Here is a 13,326-nt window from a genome sequence, read left to right on the forward strand (position 1 = left end):
TGTTACACACACAGACCCACTACTACTACTCAGTGTTACACACACATACCCACTACTACTACTCAGTGTTACACACACAGACCCACTATTACTACTCAGTGTTACACACACAAACCCACTACTACTACTCAGTGTTACACACACAGACCCACTACTACTACTCAGTGTTACACACACATACCCACTACTACTATTCAGTGTTACGCACACAGACCCACTACTACTGCTCAGTGTTTCACACACAGACCCACTGCCCGCATAATTGTGGCCATTTGTATATTAAAGTCTAAACTCTCTGTCTCTGTCTGTCTCTCTCTCTCTCCCTGTGTCTTTCTCTGTCTCTCTGTCTTGATCTCTGTTTCTTTATGTCTCTGTCTCTTTCTCTGTCGCTCTTTCTCTCTATCTGTCTCTGTCTCTCTCTCGTTCTGTGCACTCGCTCACTCGCTCGCAGCTCCAGGGAAGAAAAGCACCAGAGAACGGAGCTGCAAATGTCCATGGAGCTCCAGAGCGACCGTAGCAACGTGGACTATAACGTAGCCAGGGTCCTCGAGACTTTCTACTTTCGAGGACACAATTGCCTTGTCATGGAGCTATTGAAGTACGCACACCACCAGTACCGCTACTACCACTCACTCACTCATTCACTCGCCACCAACACTCACTCACTCTCCCACTCACTAATTCACTCACTCATCATCACCCACTCATTCACCACCACCGACTTACTCACCATCACCACCTCCACCCACTCACTCACTCACCACCACTCACCCACTCACTCGCCACCACTCACCACCACTCACCCACTCACTCACCACCACTCACCGCCACTCACCACCACTCACTGACTCACTCACCACCACCACTCACCCATCAACCCACTCACCCTCCACCACCCACCCACCACACTACCCACCTAACCACCCACCATCACCACATCCACACCCACCCCCCACCACCCATCCACCACCACCCACCACCAAACACCACCACCACAACACCACCACCACCACCACAACACCACCACCACCCATACAGACCCATAGACACCCATACCCATACATTAGCACAGTTAGCTACAAATGGTGCAAAAGAAGTTCAAAATTCGAACATAGAGACCCACAGACACCCAGACCCAGAGACCCACAGACACTAACAGAGACCCATAAAACCACAGAGACACCCATAGAGACCCATACATTAGTACGGTTGGCTACGTATGGTGCAAAATAAGTTCTGCATACGTTTACACACAGAGATCCACAGACAACTAGACACAGAGACCCATTGAGACCCACATAGACACCCACCCAGACACCAATAGAGACCCACACATTAGCACGGTTGGCTACATATGGTGCGACAGAAGTTCAACATATGCACACACACAGAGACACACAGACACCCAGACCCACAGAGACCCATAGAGACCCACATAGACACCTACCCAGACACCAATAGAGACCGACACATTAGCACGGTTGGCTACATATGGTGCGACAGAAGTTCAACATATGCACACACACAGAGACACACAGACACCCAGACCCACAGAGACCCATAGAGACCCACAGAGACACCCACACAGACACCCATAGAGACCCACACATTAGCACGCTTGGCTACGTACGGTGTGAATGAATTTCAACATACGCACACAAAGATCAAAGATCCCCCATATAGCCTTAACAGACTGTAGCGGCAAGTGCTGTTAGCGAGCACCTATAAAGGCCGGAACGGCACACGAGGAGGTGGGTGGTCAACACCACGCGCGGCCGCCTTTGTCTCCGCAGTGGCGATGTTTACACATCGCACCAGGTACTCATTTGAGGCTGAGTCGACCTAGGGTAGGCCCAGGACCGGTTCAGATAATCATCACTGGGTGTTGGCCATGAGCGGGAATCGAGCCCGGTTCACCAGTTTTGCAGCGCAGGACGCTAACCGATGCTGTCACTGATGTCGTCGCTGACGTCGTCGCTGACGTCACTGACGTGGTCGCTGTCTCTCCGCATGGCAGGGCGAAACTCCATTGCGTGCTCAGAGAGATGACGCTGTGGCAAAGTTACGAGGACGCGGTGAGGTCGTACACTAGGTCCATCCTCCACTTCTTGGCCCACACCAAGTCCCGGGGCATCGTACACGGGGACATCAAGCCCGTGAGTGGAGTGTACGCTGTGTATGGGTGTCTGTGTGTATGGGTGTATGGGTGTCTGTGTGTATGGGTGTCTATGTGTGTGGGTGTCTGTGTGTGGGTGTCTGTGTGTGGGTGTCTGTGTGTGGGTGTCTGTGTGTGAGTGTGTGTATGTGGGTGTCTGTGTGTGTGGGTGAGTACACGCTGGGGCGCTGATGCTCGCTCTTGCAGATTTAAATGCCACTGGTTCTTCACGTTCTGCAGATGTAGATTCCACTGGTTCTTAATGTTCTGCCAATGTAAATGCCACTGATTATTCAAGTTCTGCAGATGTAGATGTCACTGGTTCTTCATGTTCTGCAGATGTAAATGCCACTGGTTTTTCATACTATTTGGGTCTTTCGGTAAAGTCACGTAGATAGAAAAAATCAAATATTAAAAAATCACGACGCTTCGATCGCAACACAAGCAATCGTCTTCAGATGAAAAAATACAGCCGGCGGACTGCTGAAGCAGGAAGAAATATAGCGAGAGAGCTATTGCAGCCATAGGTTATAAAGGTTTGAGATGGGTACTACCCAAGGGTAAGTGGGTGGGGCTAGAGATGGAATTTGCAAATAAATGTAAGATCGCAGAGCTAGGTAAACCTCGGCCATTGCATTGCTAGAGATTAGCATGTCAATCTGTTAATGTAACCCCACGGTTACGGTGCTGAAGAAGCCATTGTTTTGCTCGAGATTAGAGATTAGCATGTCAATGTGAGACGGTTTTTCACGTTCTGCAGATGTAGATGTCACTGGTTTTTCACGTTCTGTAGATGTAGATACCACCCACTGATCTAGATTTGAAGTTTTGTGACTGCAGGGATCCAAACTCTTTAGTTCTTTTGGTAAAGTCACGTAGATATAAAATAAAATCAATTAAATCATGACGTTTCGATTGCAACACAAGCAATCATCAGGTGGGAAAACTACAGCAATAATTTTTTTTGCTAAAGTGGGAGAGAGAGTTGCCATGGTAAGAGGTTATACAGGTGTAGAGGTGTTACGGGAGGGCGAACAAACACACCAGGGGTGGTTATGCCCGCACGCGGAAGGATGCTTACATCCACGTCCGCATCGTTTAGCCTGGGGGGCTGAAACGGCACTGTGATCCCCCACGGCCCCACCCCTCGGTGGGGGAGTTGCTATATAAGGCGGTGAGCCGGTGGGCTTGGGGTTCAGTGTTTAGCTTAAACCAGTGAAGAAGGAAGACTGGCTAGATAGGCCCTGGGACTCCCCTAGATCGCCGTCCTTCTAAGGACCAACCAGAGCAAGCCAGTGGCGTGGCTCCGAGAGCCCAGAGCCGATGTTCTTGTAAGAGTCGGTCTGGGGACTCAGGGTGCCGTAATCCCAGCTTGGCCAGAGCTGGGTCAGCTAGCCTTCCCTAGCTCTGTAGTGGAGGACCTGGGAGTAGGCTAGCCGGGATAGATTGTGGGATCTCCCTGTTAGACGGGTGAAGGGGCCGATACCCCTTCGAGTGTTGTATACCTTGGCCTGTATAGAGTGGAACGGTTAATGAATAAGTGAGCCTCCGACTACGTCATCCAAGTCTCTTTGAACCTACTACACAGGCAAGATTGGGGGAGGAGCAAGGGGGGAGAGGGAGGGGTGGGGGTTTGGGGTAGGGGGAGGGGAAGCTCTGCGTGGACACCAGGAGAGGGATGCGAGGCTGGGGGGGAGGGAAGTGGGCGGGGCTGGGAGTGGGAGGCCGTGAGAGCTGGGGACGCGGAGGGGAACAAAATAGAGTAGTAGTGCCCGACAGATATGATAGACGATAACCACTACAAAGCAGTTATGGTTTTACCTGGTTAATAACATCCTTCCAATAATTGCTCAATTTGTATCCATCTTCTCGGTTGAAGTTATGTCTATGTTTATATATCTGGATGGCTTCATGAACAAACCTTTGATAGTAGCCCGAAGGTTTGCAGAGTACCTTGGTCTCTGAAAAAAACAATATTATGTGAGCCCACAGCGTTATAACAATGGTCAGCTACGGCAGAGGTATTGGTTCTGCCGGGTTTCAGATCTGCATTGTGTTCGCGAACACGGTCCGAGATATGTCGTTTCGTTTCCCCAATGTAACACCCACCACAGGTGCAACTTAATTTGTAGACTCCAGGATATTGCATGTCAGCAATGACATCCTTCACAGATGGGATTAGATAACAGATTTTGTGTACTGTATTGAATCGGACCTGGATCTTGTGTTTGTTTAAGATTTTGGAAATCTTTTTGGTAACACCTGCTATGTATGGTAACTTGATGGTTTTGATTGGCATCTCAGGGGGTTGTTTCTCCATGGTTGGAGAAACAGCTTTTCGAATAATGTGGTCCGAGTACCCATTCATCTTGAGGGCCTGGTGTCCGTGTTCCAGTTCACTGGCTATGTGGTGTTGGTCAGAAATGCAGTGGGCCCTATAGTGTAGTGTTTTGACGAGGGAATTAGTCTGTGCCAGGTGGGGGTGGGAATCAGGTTTCAGATACGAATCTGTGTGGGTGGCTTTCCTGTAGACTGTCCCAACGAGCCGTCAGGCCTCTTCTCAAACAAAACACCCAGAAATGGTAGCTTAACATCCTTCTCCACTTCCATGGTGAATTAGATGGATGGGTGTATGGCTGTTACATTGGGGAAACGAAACGACACATCTCGGACCGTGTTCGCGAACACAAGGCAGATCTGAAACACGGCAGAACTAATATCTCTGCCGTAGCTGACCACTGTTATAACGCTGTGGGCTCTTGTGATATTGTTTTTTTCCGAGACCAAGGTACTATACAAACCTTCGGGCTACTATCAAAGGTTTGTTCATGAAGCCATCCAGATATATAAACATAGACATAACTTCAACCGAGAAGATGGATACAAATTGAGCAATCATTGGAAGGATATTATTAACTACGTAAAACCCTAACTGCTCTGTAGTGGTTGTCGTCTATCATATCTGCCGGGTACTACTACTCTTCTTTGGTTCTTTCGGTAAAGTCACGTATAAAAATAAATTAATAAATTAAATAATAGCATAATACAACGTTTCGATTGCAACACAAGCAATCATCATCAGGTATAAAAGAAATAGAAACAAAAATCTAACCAGAAAACTATAGAAAGACATATAAGCAGACAGATATCACAAAGATACACAGAGAGAGAGAACACGTATCGGCACAAAGAGAGAGGTCGTCTCTATGACGAGGCCTTAAATATAGAGAGGGGGCGGGGGCGGAGAGAGGGAGGGGGCAGAGAAAAAATGAGCATGTCAATGAGTGGACAACGACGTGGTACGGTACGCAAGCCTGAAAATTAGGAGAAAGACACACTAAAATTAAATAACCCAGCAAAATATCGAAATGTAATGTAATGCAACACAGAGAGTCGATCAACACACAATTAACGCATAGCCTGGTTGATTACGTATTTCAAAGATTGCTAAGTTAGAATTTAAGTGTGAAAATTCCAAAGAGAGGACACAGGCAGAGAGAGAAAACAAACAACCGGAGAGAGAGAAAAAAGATAAGCTTAAAATTAAGAGAAAGACACACTAAAATTAAATAACCTAGCAAAATATCGAAATGTAATGTAATGCAACACAGAGAGTCGGTCAACACACAATTAACACATAGCCTGGTAGATTACGTATTTCAAAGATTGCTACCACGTCGTTGTCCACTCATTGACATTCTAATTTTTTCTCTGCCCCCTCCCTCTCTCCGCCCCCGCCCCCTCTCTATATTTAAGGCCTCGTCATAGAGACGACCTCCCTCTTTGTGCCGATACGTGTTCTCTCTCTGTGTATCTTTGTGATATCTGTCTGCTTATATGTCTGTCTATAGTTTTCTGGTTAGATTTTTGTTGCTATTTCTTTTATACCTGATGATGATTGCTTGTGTTGCAATCGAAACGTCGTATTATGCTATTATTTAATTTATTATTTTATCTTTATACGTGACTTTACCGAAAGAACCAAAGAATAATTCCTGCAGTCACGAAAGCTCCAAAATTAAGATTAATACTACGACTCTGTTTTCTTCCCCTCCGCATCCCCAGCTCTCTCGGCCTCCCACTCCCAGCCCCGCCCACTTCCCCCCCCCCTGCCTCGCGTCCCTTTCCTGGCGTCCACGCAGTGCTTCCCCTCCCCCTACCCCACATGCCCACACCTCCCTCTCCTCCCTTGCTCCTCCCCCTTTCTTGCTTGGAACAGGACCCTGCGGGGTGGGCTGGTAGGAACGAATAACCAAAGAATATAAACATAATGTATTATTACACTTGTTTAGCCAGGAAAGCCCCACTGAGTCTAAAGGTTTTTGTAGGGTCCTGCCAAGTGTTTGCAGTAGGGGGCGATGTTGCTACACCGAATCGGACGATACGAAGGGAGAGTGTTAGGCCTAGTTCTAGGCTTCAGGCCTAGCTGTAGGCGTTAGGCCGCTGTGAGTTAATTTTTAATTTAAATGTTTTAATTATTTATCTAAAAGCTTTAAATTTAAATGTTTCTATTTAAAAACATCAGGGAATGTAACATTGTTAAACATTAACTCCCTTGCACACACGCGGGGGTACGATACGAAGGGAGAGTTTGAGGCATAGTTCGAGGCTTTAGGCCTAGCTGTAGGCTTTAGGGTGCTGTGAGTTAAATTTTAATTTAAAAGTTTTAATTAAAAGCTATCTCAGGGAATTATAAGGGAATGTTACACTTGTTTAGCCAGGAAAGCCTCGTTAATTTAAATGTCTTAATTAAAAGCTATCTGAGGGAATTATAAGGGAACTAGCAGAAGTACCCGGCGTTGCCCGGGTGAAAATTTTTAAAAATAACCTTACATATATACACAGATACTAAGGTATTGTCAAAGCCCGGTGGGCTTTGACAATACCTTTCACCACTCACCACTCACAACTCACCCTCACCACTCATCCTCACCACTCCCACTCACTACTCACCCTCACCATTCACCATCACAACTCACCACTCACCAATCTCCCTCACCAATCTCCCTCAGCCTCACCACTCACCCTCACCTTCACCACTCACCAAACACCAATCACCACACACCCTCACCACTCACTCTCACCACTAACCCTCACCACTCACTCTCACCATTCACCCTGACCATTCAGCCTCACCACTCACCACTCACTCTCACCATTCACCCTGACCATTCAGCCTCACCACTCACCACTCACCCTCACCACTCACCCTCTCCCTCACCACTCACGCTTACCACTCACCCTCACCACCACCACTCACCCTCACCACTCACGCTCACCACTCACTCTCTCCCTCTCCACTCACCCTCACTACTCACTAATCACCCTCACCACTCACCCTCACTACTCACTAATCACCCTCACCACTCACCACTCATCCTCACTACTTACTACTCACCTTCACCACTCACCTTCACCACTGACCCTCACCACTCACCCTCACCACTCATCCCTACCACTCACCCCTAACCACTCACCCTCACTACTCACCATCACCACTTACCCTCACCACTCACCATTCACCACTCACCATTCACCACTCACCCTCACCACTCACCCTCACCACTCATCCTCACCACTCACCATCACCATAAACCCTAACCACTCACCCTCACCACTAACCCTCACCACTCACGCTCACCACTCACCCTCACCACTCACCCTCACCACTCACCCTCACCACTCACCCTCACCACTAACCCTGACCCCTCACCACTGACCACTCACCCTCCCCACTCACCCTTCCTACTCACCACTCAACCTCACCACTAACCCTCACCCCTGACCACTCACCCTCCCCACTCACCCTTCCTACTCACCACTCAACCTCACCACTCACCCTCACCACCCACCACTCACCCTCACCACTCACCCTTCCTACTCACCACTCAACCTCACCACTGACCACTCACCACTCACCCTTACCCTCACCACTCACTCTCACCACTCACCCTTACTATTCACCACACACCCTCACCACTCACCCTCAACATCAACACTCACCCTCACCACTCACCATCATCACAAATCCTAACCACTCACCCTCACCACTCACTCTCACCACACCCTCAGCACTCACCTTCCCCACTCACCCTCACCACACACCCTCACCACTTAACCTCACCACTCAACCTCACCACTCACCCTCACCACACTCCCTCACCACTCACCGTCACCACTCACCACTCACCCTCACCACTCACCCCTCACCATCACCACTCACCCTCACCACTAACCCTGACCCCTCACCACTGACCACTCACCACTCACCCTCACCACTAATCCTCACCATCACCACTCACCCTTACTACTCACCACTCAACCTCACCACTCTTCGTCATCACTCACCCTCACCACACTCCCTCACCACTCACCGTCACCACTCACCACTCACCCTCACCACTCACCCCTCACCATCACCACTCACCCTCACCACTAACCCTGACCCCTCACCCCTCACCATCACCACTCACCCTCACCACTCTCCCTCACCATTCACCACTCACTCTCACCATTCACCCTCACCATTCAGCCTCACCACTCACCCTCACCACTCACCGTCACAACCACCACTCACCCTCACCACTCACCCTCACCACTCACCCTCACCACTCAACCTCACCACTCAACCTCACCCTCACTACTCACCATTCATCCTGACTAATCACCACTGACCAATCACCACTCACCACTCTCCACTAACCCTCACCACTCAACCTCACCACTCACCTCTCACCACTCACTTCTCACCCTCACCACTCACCTCTCACCACTCACCTCTCACCACTCACCACTCACCCTCACCACTCACCCTCACTACTCACTAATCACCCTCACCCTCACCACTCACCCTCACTACTCACTAATCACCCTCACCACTCACCACTCATCCTCACTACTTACTACTCACCTTCACCACTCACTTTCACCACTGACCCTCACCACTCACCCTCACCACTCATCCCCACCACTCACCCCTAACCACTCACCCTCACTACTCACCATCACCACTTACCCTCACCACTCACCATTCACCACTCACCCTCACCACTCACCCTCACCACTCATCCTCACCACTCACCATCACCATAAACCCTAACCACTTACCCTCACCACTAACCCTCACCACTCACCACTCACCCTTACAACTCACCACTCAACGTCACCACTCTTCGTCACCACTCACCCTCACCACTCACCCCTCACCATCACCACTCACCCTCACTACTCACCATCACCACTCACCATCACCACTCACCCTCACCACTCACGCTCACCACTCACCCTCACCACTCACCCTCACCACTCACCCTCACCACCACCACTCACCCTCACCACTAACCCTGACCCCTCACCACTGACCACTCACCCTCCCCACTCACCCTTCCTACTCACCACTCAACCTCACCACTAACCCTCACCCCTGACCACTCACCCTCCCCACTCACCCTTCCTACTCACCACTCAACCTCACCACTCACCCTCACCACCCACCACTCACCCTCACCACTCACCCTTCCTACTCACCACTCAACCTCACCACTGACCACTCACCCTTACCCTCACCACTCACTCTCACCACTCACCCTTACTATTCACCACACACCCTCACCACTCACCCTCAACATCAACACTCACCCTCACCACTCACCATCATCACAAATCCTAACCACTCACCCTCACCACTCAACCTCACCACTCACTCTGACCACACCCTCAGCACTCACCCTCCCTACTCACCCTCACCACACACCCTCACCACTTAACCTCACCACTCAACCTCACCACTCACCCTCACCACTCTCCCTCACCACTCACCGTCACCACTCACCACTCACCCTCACCACTCACCCCTCACCACTCACCCTCACCACTAACCCTGACCCCTCACCACTGACCACTCACCACTCACCCTCACCACTAACCCTCACCATCACCACTCACCTTTACTACTCACCACTCAACCTCACCACTCTTCGTCACCACTCACCCTCACCACTCACCCCTCACCCTCACCACTCACCACTCACTCTCACCATTCACGCTCACCATTCAGCCTCACCACTCACCCTCACGACTCACCACTCACCGTCACAACCACCACTCACCCTCACCACTCACCCTCACCACTCAACTTTACCACTCAACCTCACCCTCACTACTCACCATTCATCCTGACCAATCACCACTCACCACTCTCCACTAACCCTTACCACTCAACCTCACCACTCACCCTCAACACTCACCCTTAAAACTAACCACTCTCTCACCCTCACCACTCAGCACTCACCCTCACCACTCACCTTCACCACTCACCCTCACCACTCACGCTCACCACTCACCACTCACCCCTCACCGCTCACCTATCACCACTCACAACTGCCACTCACCCTCACCATTCACCATCACCACTCACCCTCACAACAACCACTCACCCTCACCGCTCACCACTCACACTCACCCTCACCACTCACCACTCATCCTCACCAATCACACCCTCACCAATCACCACTCACCCTCACTGCTCACCCTCACCACTCACCACTCACGCTCACCCTCACCCCTCACTAATCACCACTCACAACTGCCACTCACCCTCACCACTCACCCTCACCACTCACCCTCACTACTCACCACTCATCCTCACCAATCACACCCTCAACAATCACCACTGACCCTCACCACTTACCACTCACCCTCACCACTCACTACTCACCTTCACCATTCACCCTCACCACTCACCCTCACCACTCTCCCTCACCACTCTCCCTCACCACTCACCCTCACCACTCACCAGTCACGCTCACCACTTACGCTCACCACTCACCCTCACTACTCACCCTGCCCACTCACCACTCACCCTCACTCACCTCATCGCTCACCACTCACCCTCACCCTGACCACTCACCACTCATCCTCATCAATCACACCCTCACCAATCACCAATCACCACTCACCCTCACCTTCACCACTCACCCTAACCACTCACCCTCACCACCAGCACTCACCCTATTCCCGTTTTAAAAAAAACTTGCTTACGTGTCGCCAAGTATGCTTAACATTTCTTACAGACACACACATTCACTAATTTAGATGTTGACATTACACATACAAAACGTCAGCTTGTACTACTGTCATGATAGCAGGTACCACCACCACAGTGATGGTGAGTGGTGAGGGTGAGTGGTGAGCGGTGAGGGTGAGTGGTGAGGGAGAGCGGTGAGTGGTGAGGGTGTATGGTGAGTGGTGAGGGTGAGTGGTCAGGGTGAGTAGTGAGGGTGAGTGGTGAATGGTGAGGGTGAGTGGTGAGGGTGAGTTGTGAGAGTGGTGAGTGGTGAGGGTGAGTGGTGAAGGTGAGGGTGAGTTGTGAGTGCTGAGGGTGAGTGGAGAGGGTGAGTGGTTAAGGTGAGGGTGAGTGGTGAGGGAGAGTGGTGAGGGAGAGTGGTGGTGGTAAGGGTGAGGATGGTTGGTGATGGTGAGTGGTGAGCGTGAGTGGTAAGGGAAAGGGGTGAATGGTGAGGGTGAGTGGTGAGGGAGAGTGGTGAGGGTGAGTAGTGGTGGTGAGGGTGAGTAGTGAGTGATGAGGGTGAGTGGTGAGGGTGATTAGTGAGTGGTGAGGGTGAGTGGTGAGCGTGAGTGGTGAGGAAGAGTGGTGAGGAAGAGTGGTGAGGGTGAGTGGTGAGCGTGAGTGGTGAGGGAGAGGGGTGAGCATGAGTGGTGAGGGTGAGTGGTGAGGGTGAGTGGTGAAAGTGAGTGGTGAGGGTGAGTGGTGAGTGGTGAGAGGTGAGTGGTGAGAGGTGAGTGGTGAGGGTGAGTGGTGAGGGTGAGTGGTGAGGGTGAGTGGTGAGGGTGAGTGGTGAGGGTGAGTGGTGAGAGGTGAGTGGTGAGTGGTGAGGGTGAGTGAGAGGTGAGGGTGAGTGGTGGTGAGTGGTGGTGGTGGTGAGTGTTGAGGGCGTGTGGTGGTGGCGAGGGTGAGTGGTGAGGATGAGTGGTGGTGGTGAGGGCGAGGATGATTGGTGAGGGTGAGCGTGAGTGTTGAGGGAGAAGGGTGAGTGGTGAGGGTGAGTGGTGAGAGAGTGGTGAGGGAGAGTGGTGAGGGTGAGTAGTGGTGGTGAGGGTGAGTAGTGAGGGTGAGTGAGTGGTGAGGGTGAGTGGTGAGGGTGAGTGATGGTGAGTGGTGAGTGTGAGTGGTGAGTGATAGTAAGTGGTGAGTGGTGAGGGTGAGTGAGGGAGAGTGGTGAGGGTGTATATATTTTTGCCTATGATGACAGCAGTACATGCTGACGTTTTGTATGTTAAATGTAAAAGCAAAATGTGTGAATGTGTGTGTCTGCGACACGCAGTTTGTTAAAAAGAGAATAGGGCGATTCTAAAGTAATCTACAACCCTTGATTCCTTCGCAACGATTGCAAAGATTCGCTTCTTTTCGCGCTTGGGCTACATTTTTAATTACAGAGTTTTATTTGCATTGGTATGTTATGTTTGAAAGTTTTCAGGAGTTTTTAAGAATAATTTTGCCCCGGTCAACGCCGGATATTTTCCATTCGTAGCAGTTTATATCGACTCTATAATCAACTTATTTTAAACGGGAACGGCGATTCTAAATGAATCAACAACCATCGATTCCTTTGTGCGATTCAGAGAATCGATTCCTGGCGCGTCGGGTTTAAAAGTAATTACACAGTTGTATTTTCATTGGTATGTTATGTTTTATATTTTTAAGAAGTTTTTAAATGTATTTTTCACCCGGGCAACGCTGGGTATATCGAGTTTATAGCGCAAAGTGCTCACCTGACACGTGTGGGGTGACGAGGCCTAGTACCGTGCAGAGCCTCCGGCCTCGCCGAGATTGCCCAGCCGGCCGAGGCTGGGTATTGGGGTCGCCTCCCCCCCCCCCCCCCGCGCTAGAATAATAGTGTCTAATCGCTATATTTTTATTATCTGCAGACCCTATAATAGTAATTGCGCACACTGGAGTGGGGGGGAGTGAAGAGGACGTGAAACTTTGATGTATTTACCTCAGCGTCGCGTGTTAATGCGTGTGCATATTTGTAACGGGAATTAAAAATGGCATCCACCCCGCAGCGAAGGCGTCGCTGGCCGTTGTCAGGGGCAACCGCCGTGGTCCGCGCAGGTCAACAATAGTAAATAAATAAATAATAGGAAATAAA

At 50.4% G+C, this 13,326-nt stretch overlaps 1 protein-coding gene across 1 annotated transcript in view; it reads left to right on the plus strand.

Moving 5' to 3' along the window:
* The window catches only part of LOC144728242 (dual specificity tyrosine-phosphorylation-regulated kinase 3-like), a 58,401-nt gene that overhangs the window by 31,902 nt on the left and 13,173 nt on the right, over positions 1-13,326 (plus strand). Inside the window, exons 6-7 of the mRNA XM_078607548.1 lie at positions 452-598; positions 2,018-2,156. Coding sequence (XP_078463674.1) covers positions 452-598; positions 2,018-2,156 — 286 coding nt within the window. The remainder of the gene's footprint in view (positions 1-451; positions 599-2,017; positions 2,157-13,326) is intronic.

This window comes from Lampetra planeri, chromosome 28, assembly GCF_965212315.1.
Source record: "Lampetra planeri chromosome 28, kcLamPlan1.2.h2, whole genome shotgun sequence".
Taxonomy (NCBI): domain Eukaryota; kingdom Metazoa; phylum Chordata; class Hyperoartia; order Petromyzontiformes; family Petromyzontidae; genus Lampetra; species Lampetra planeri.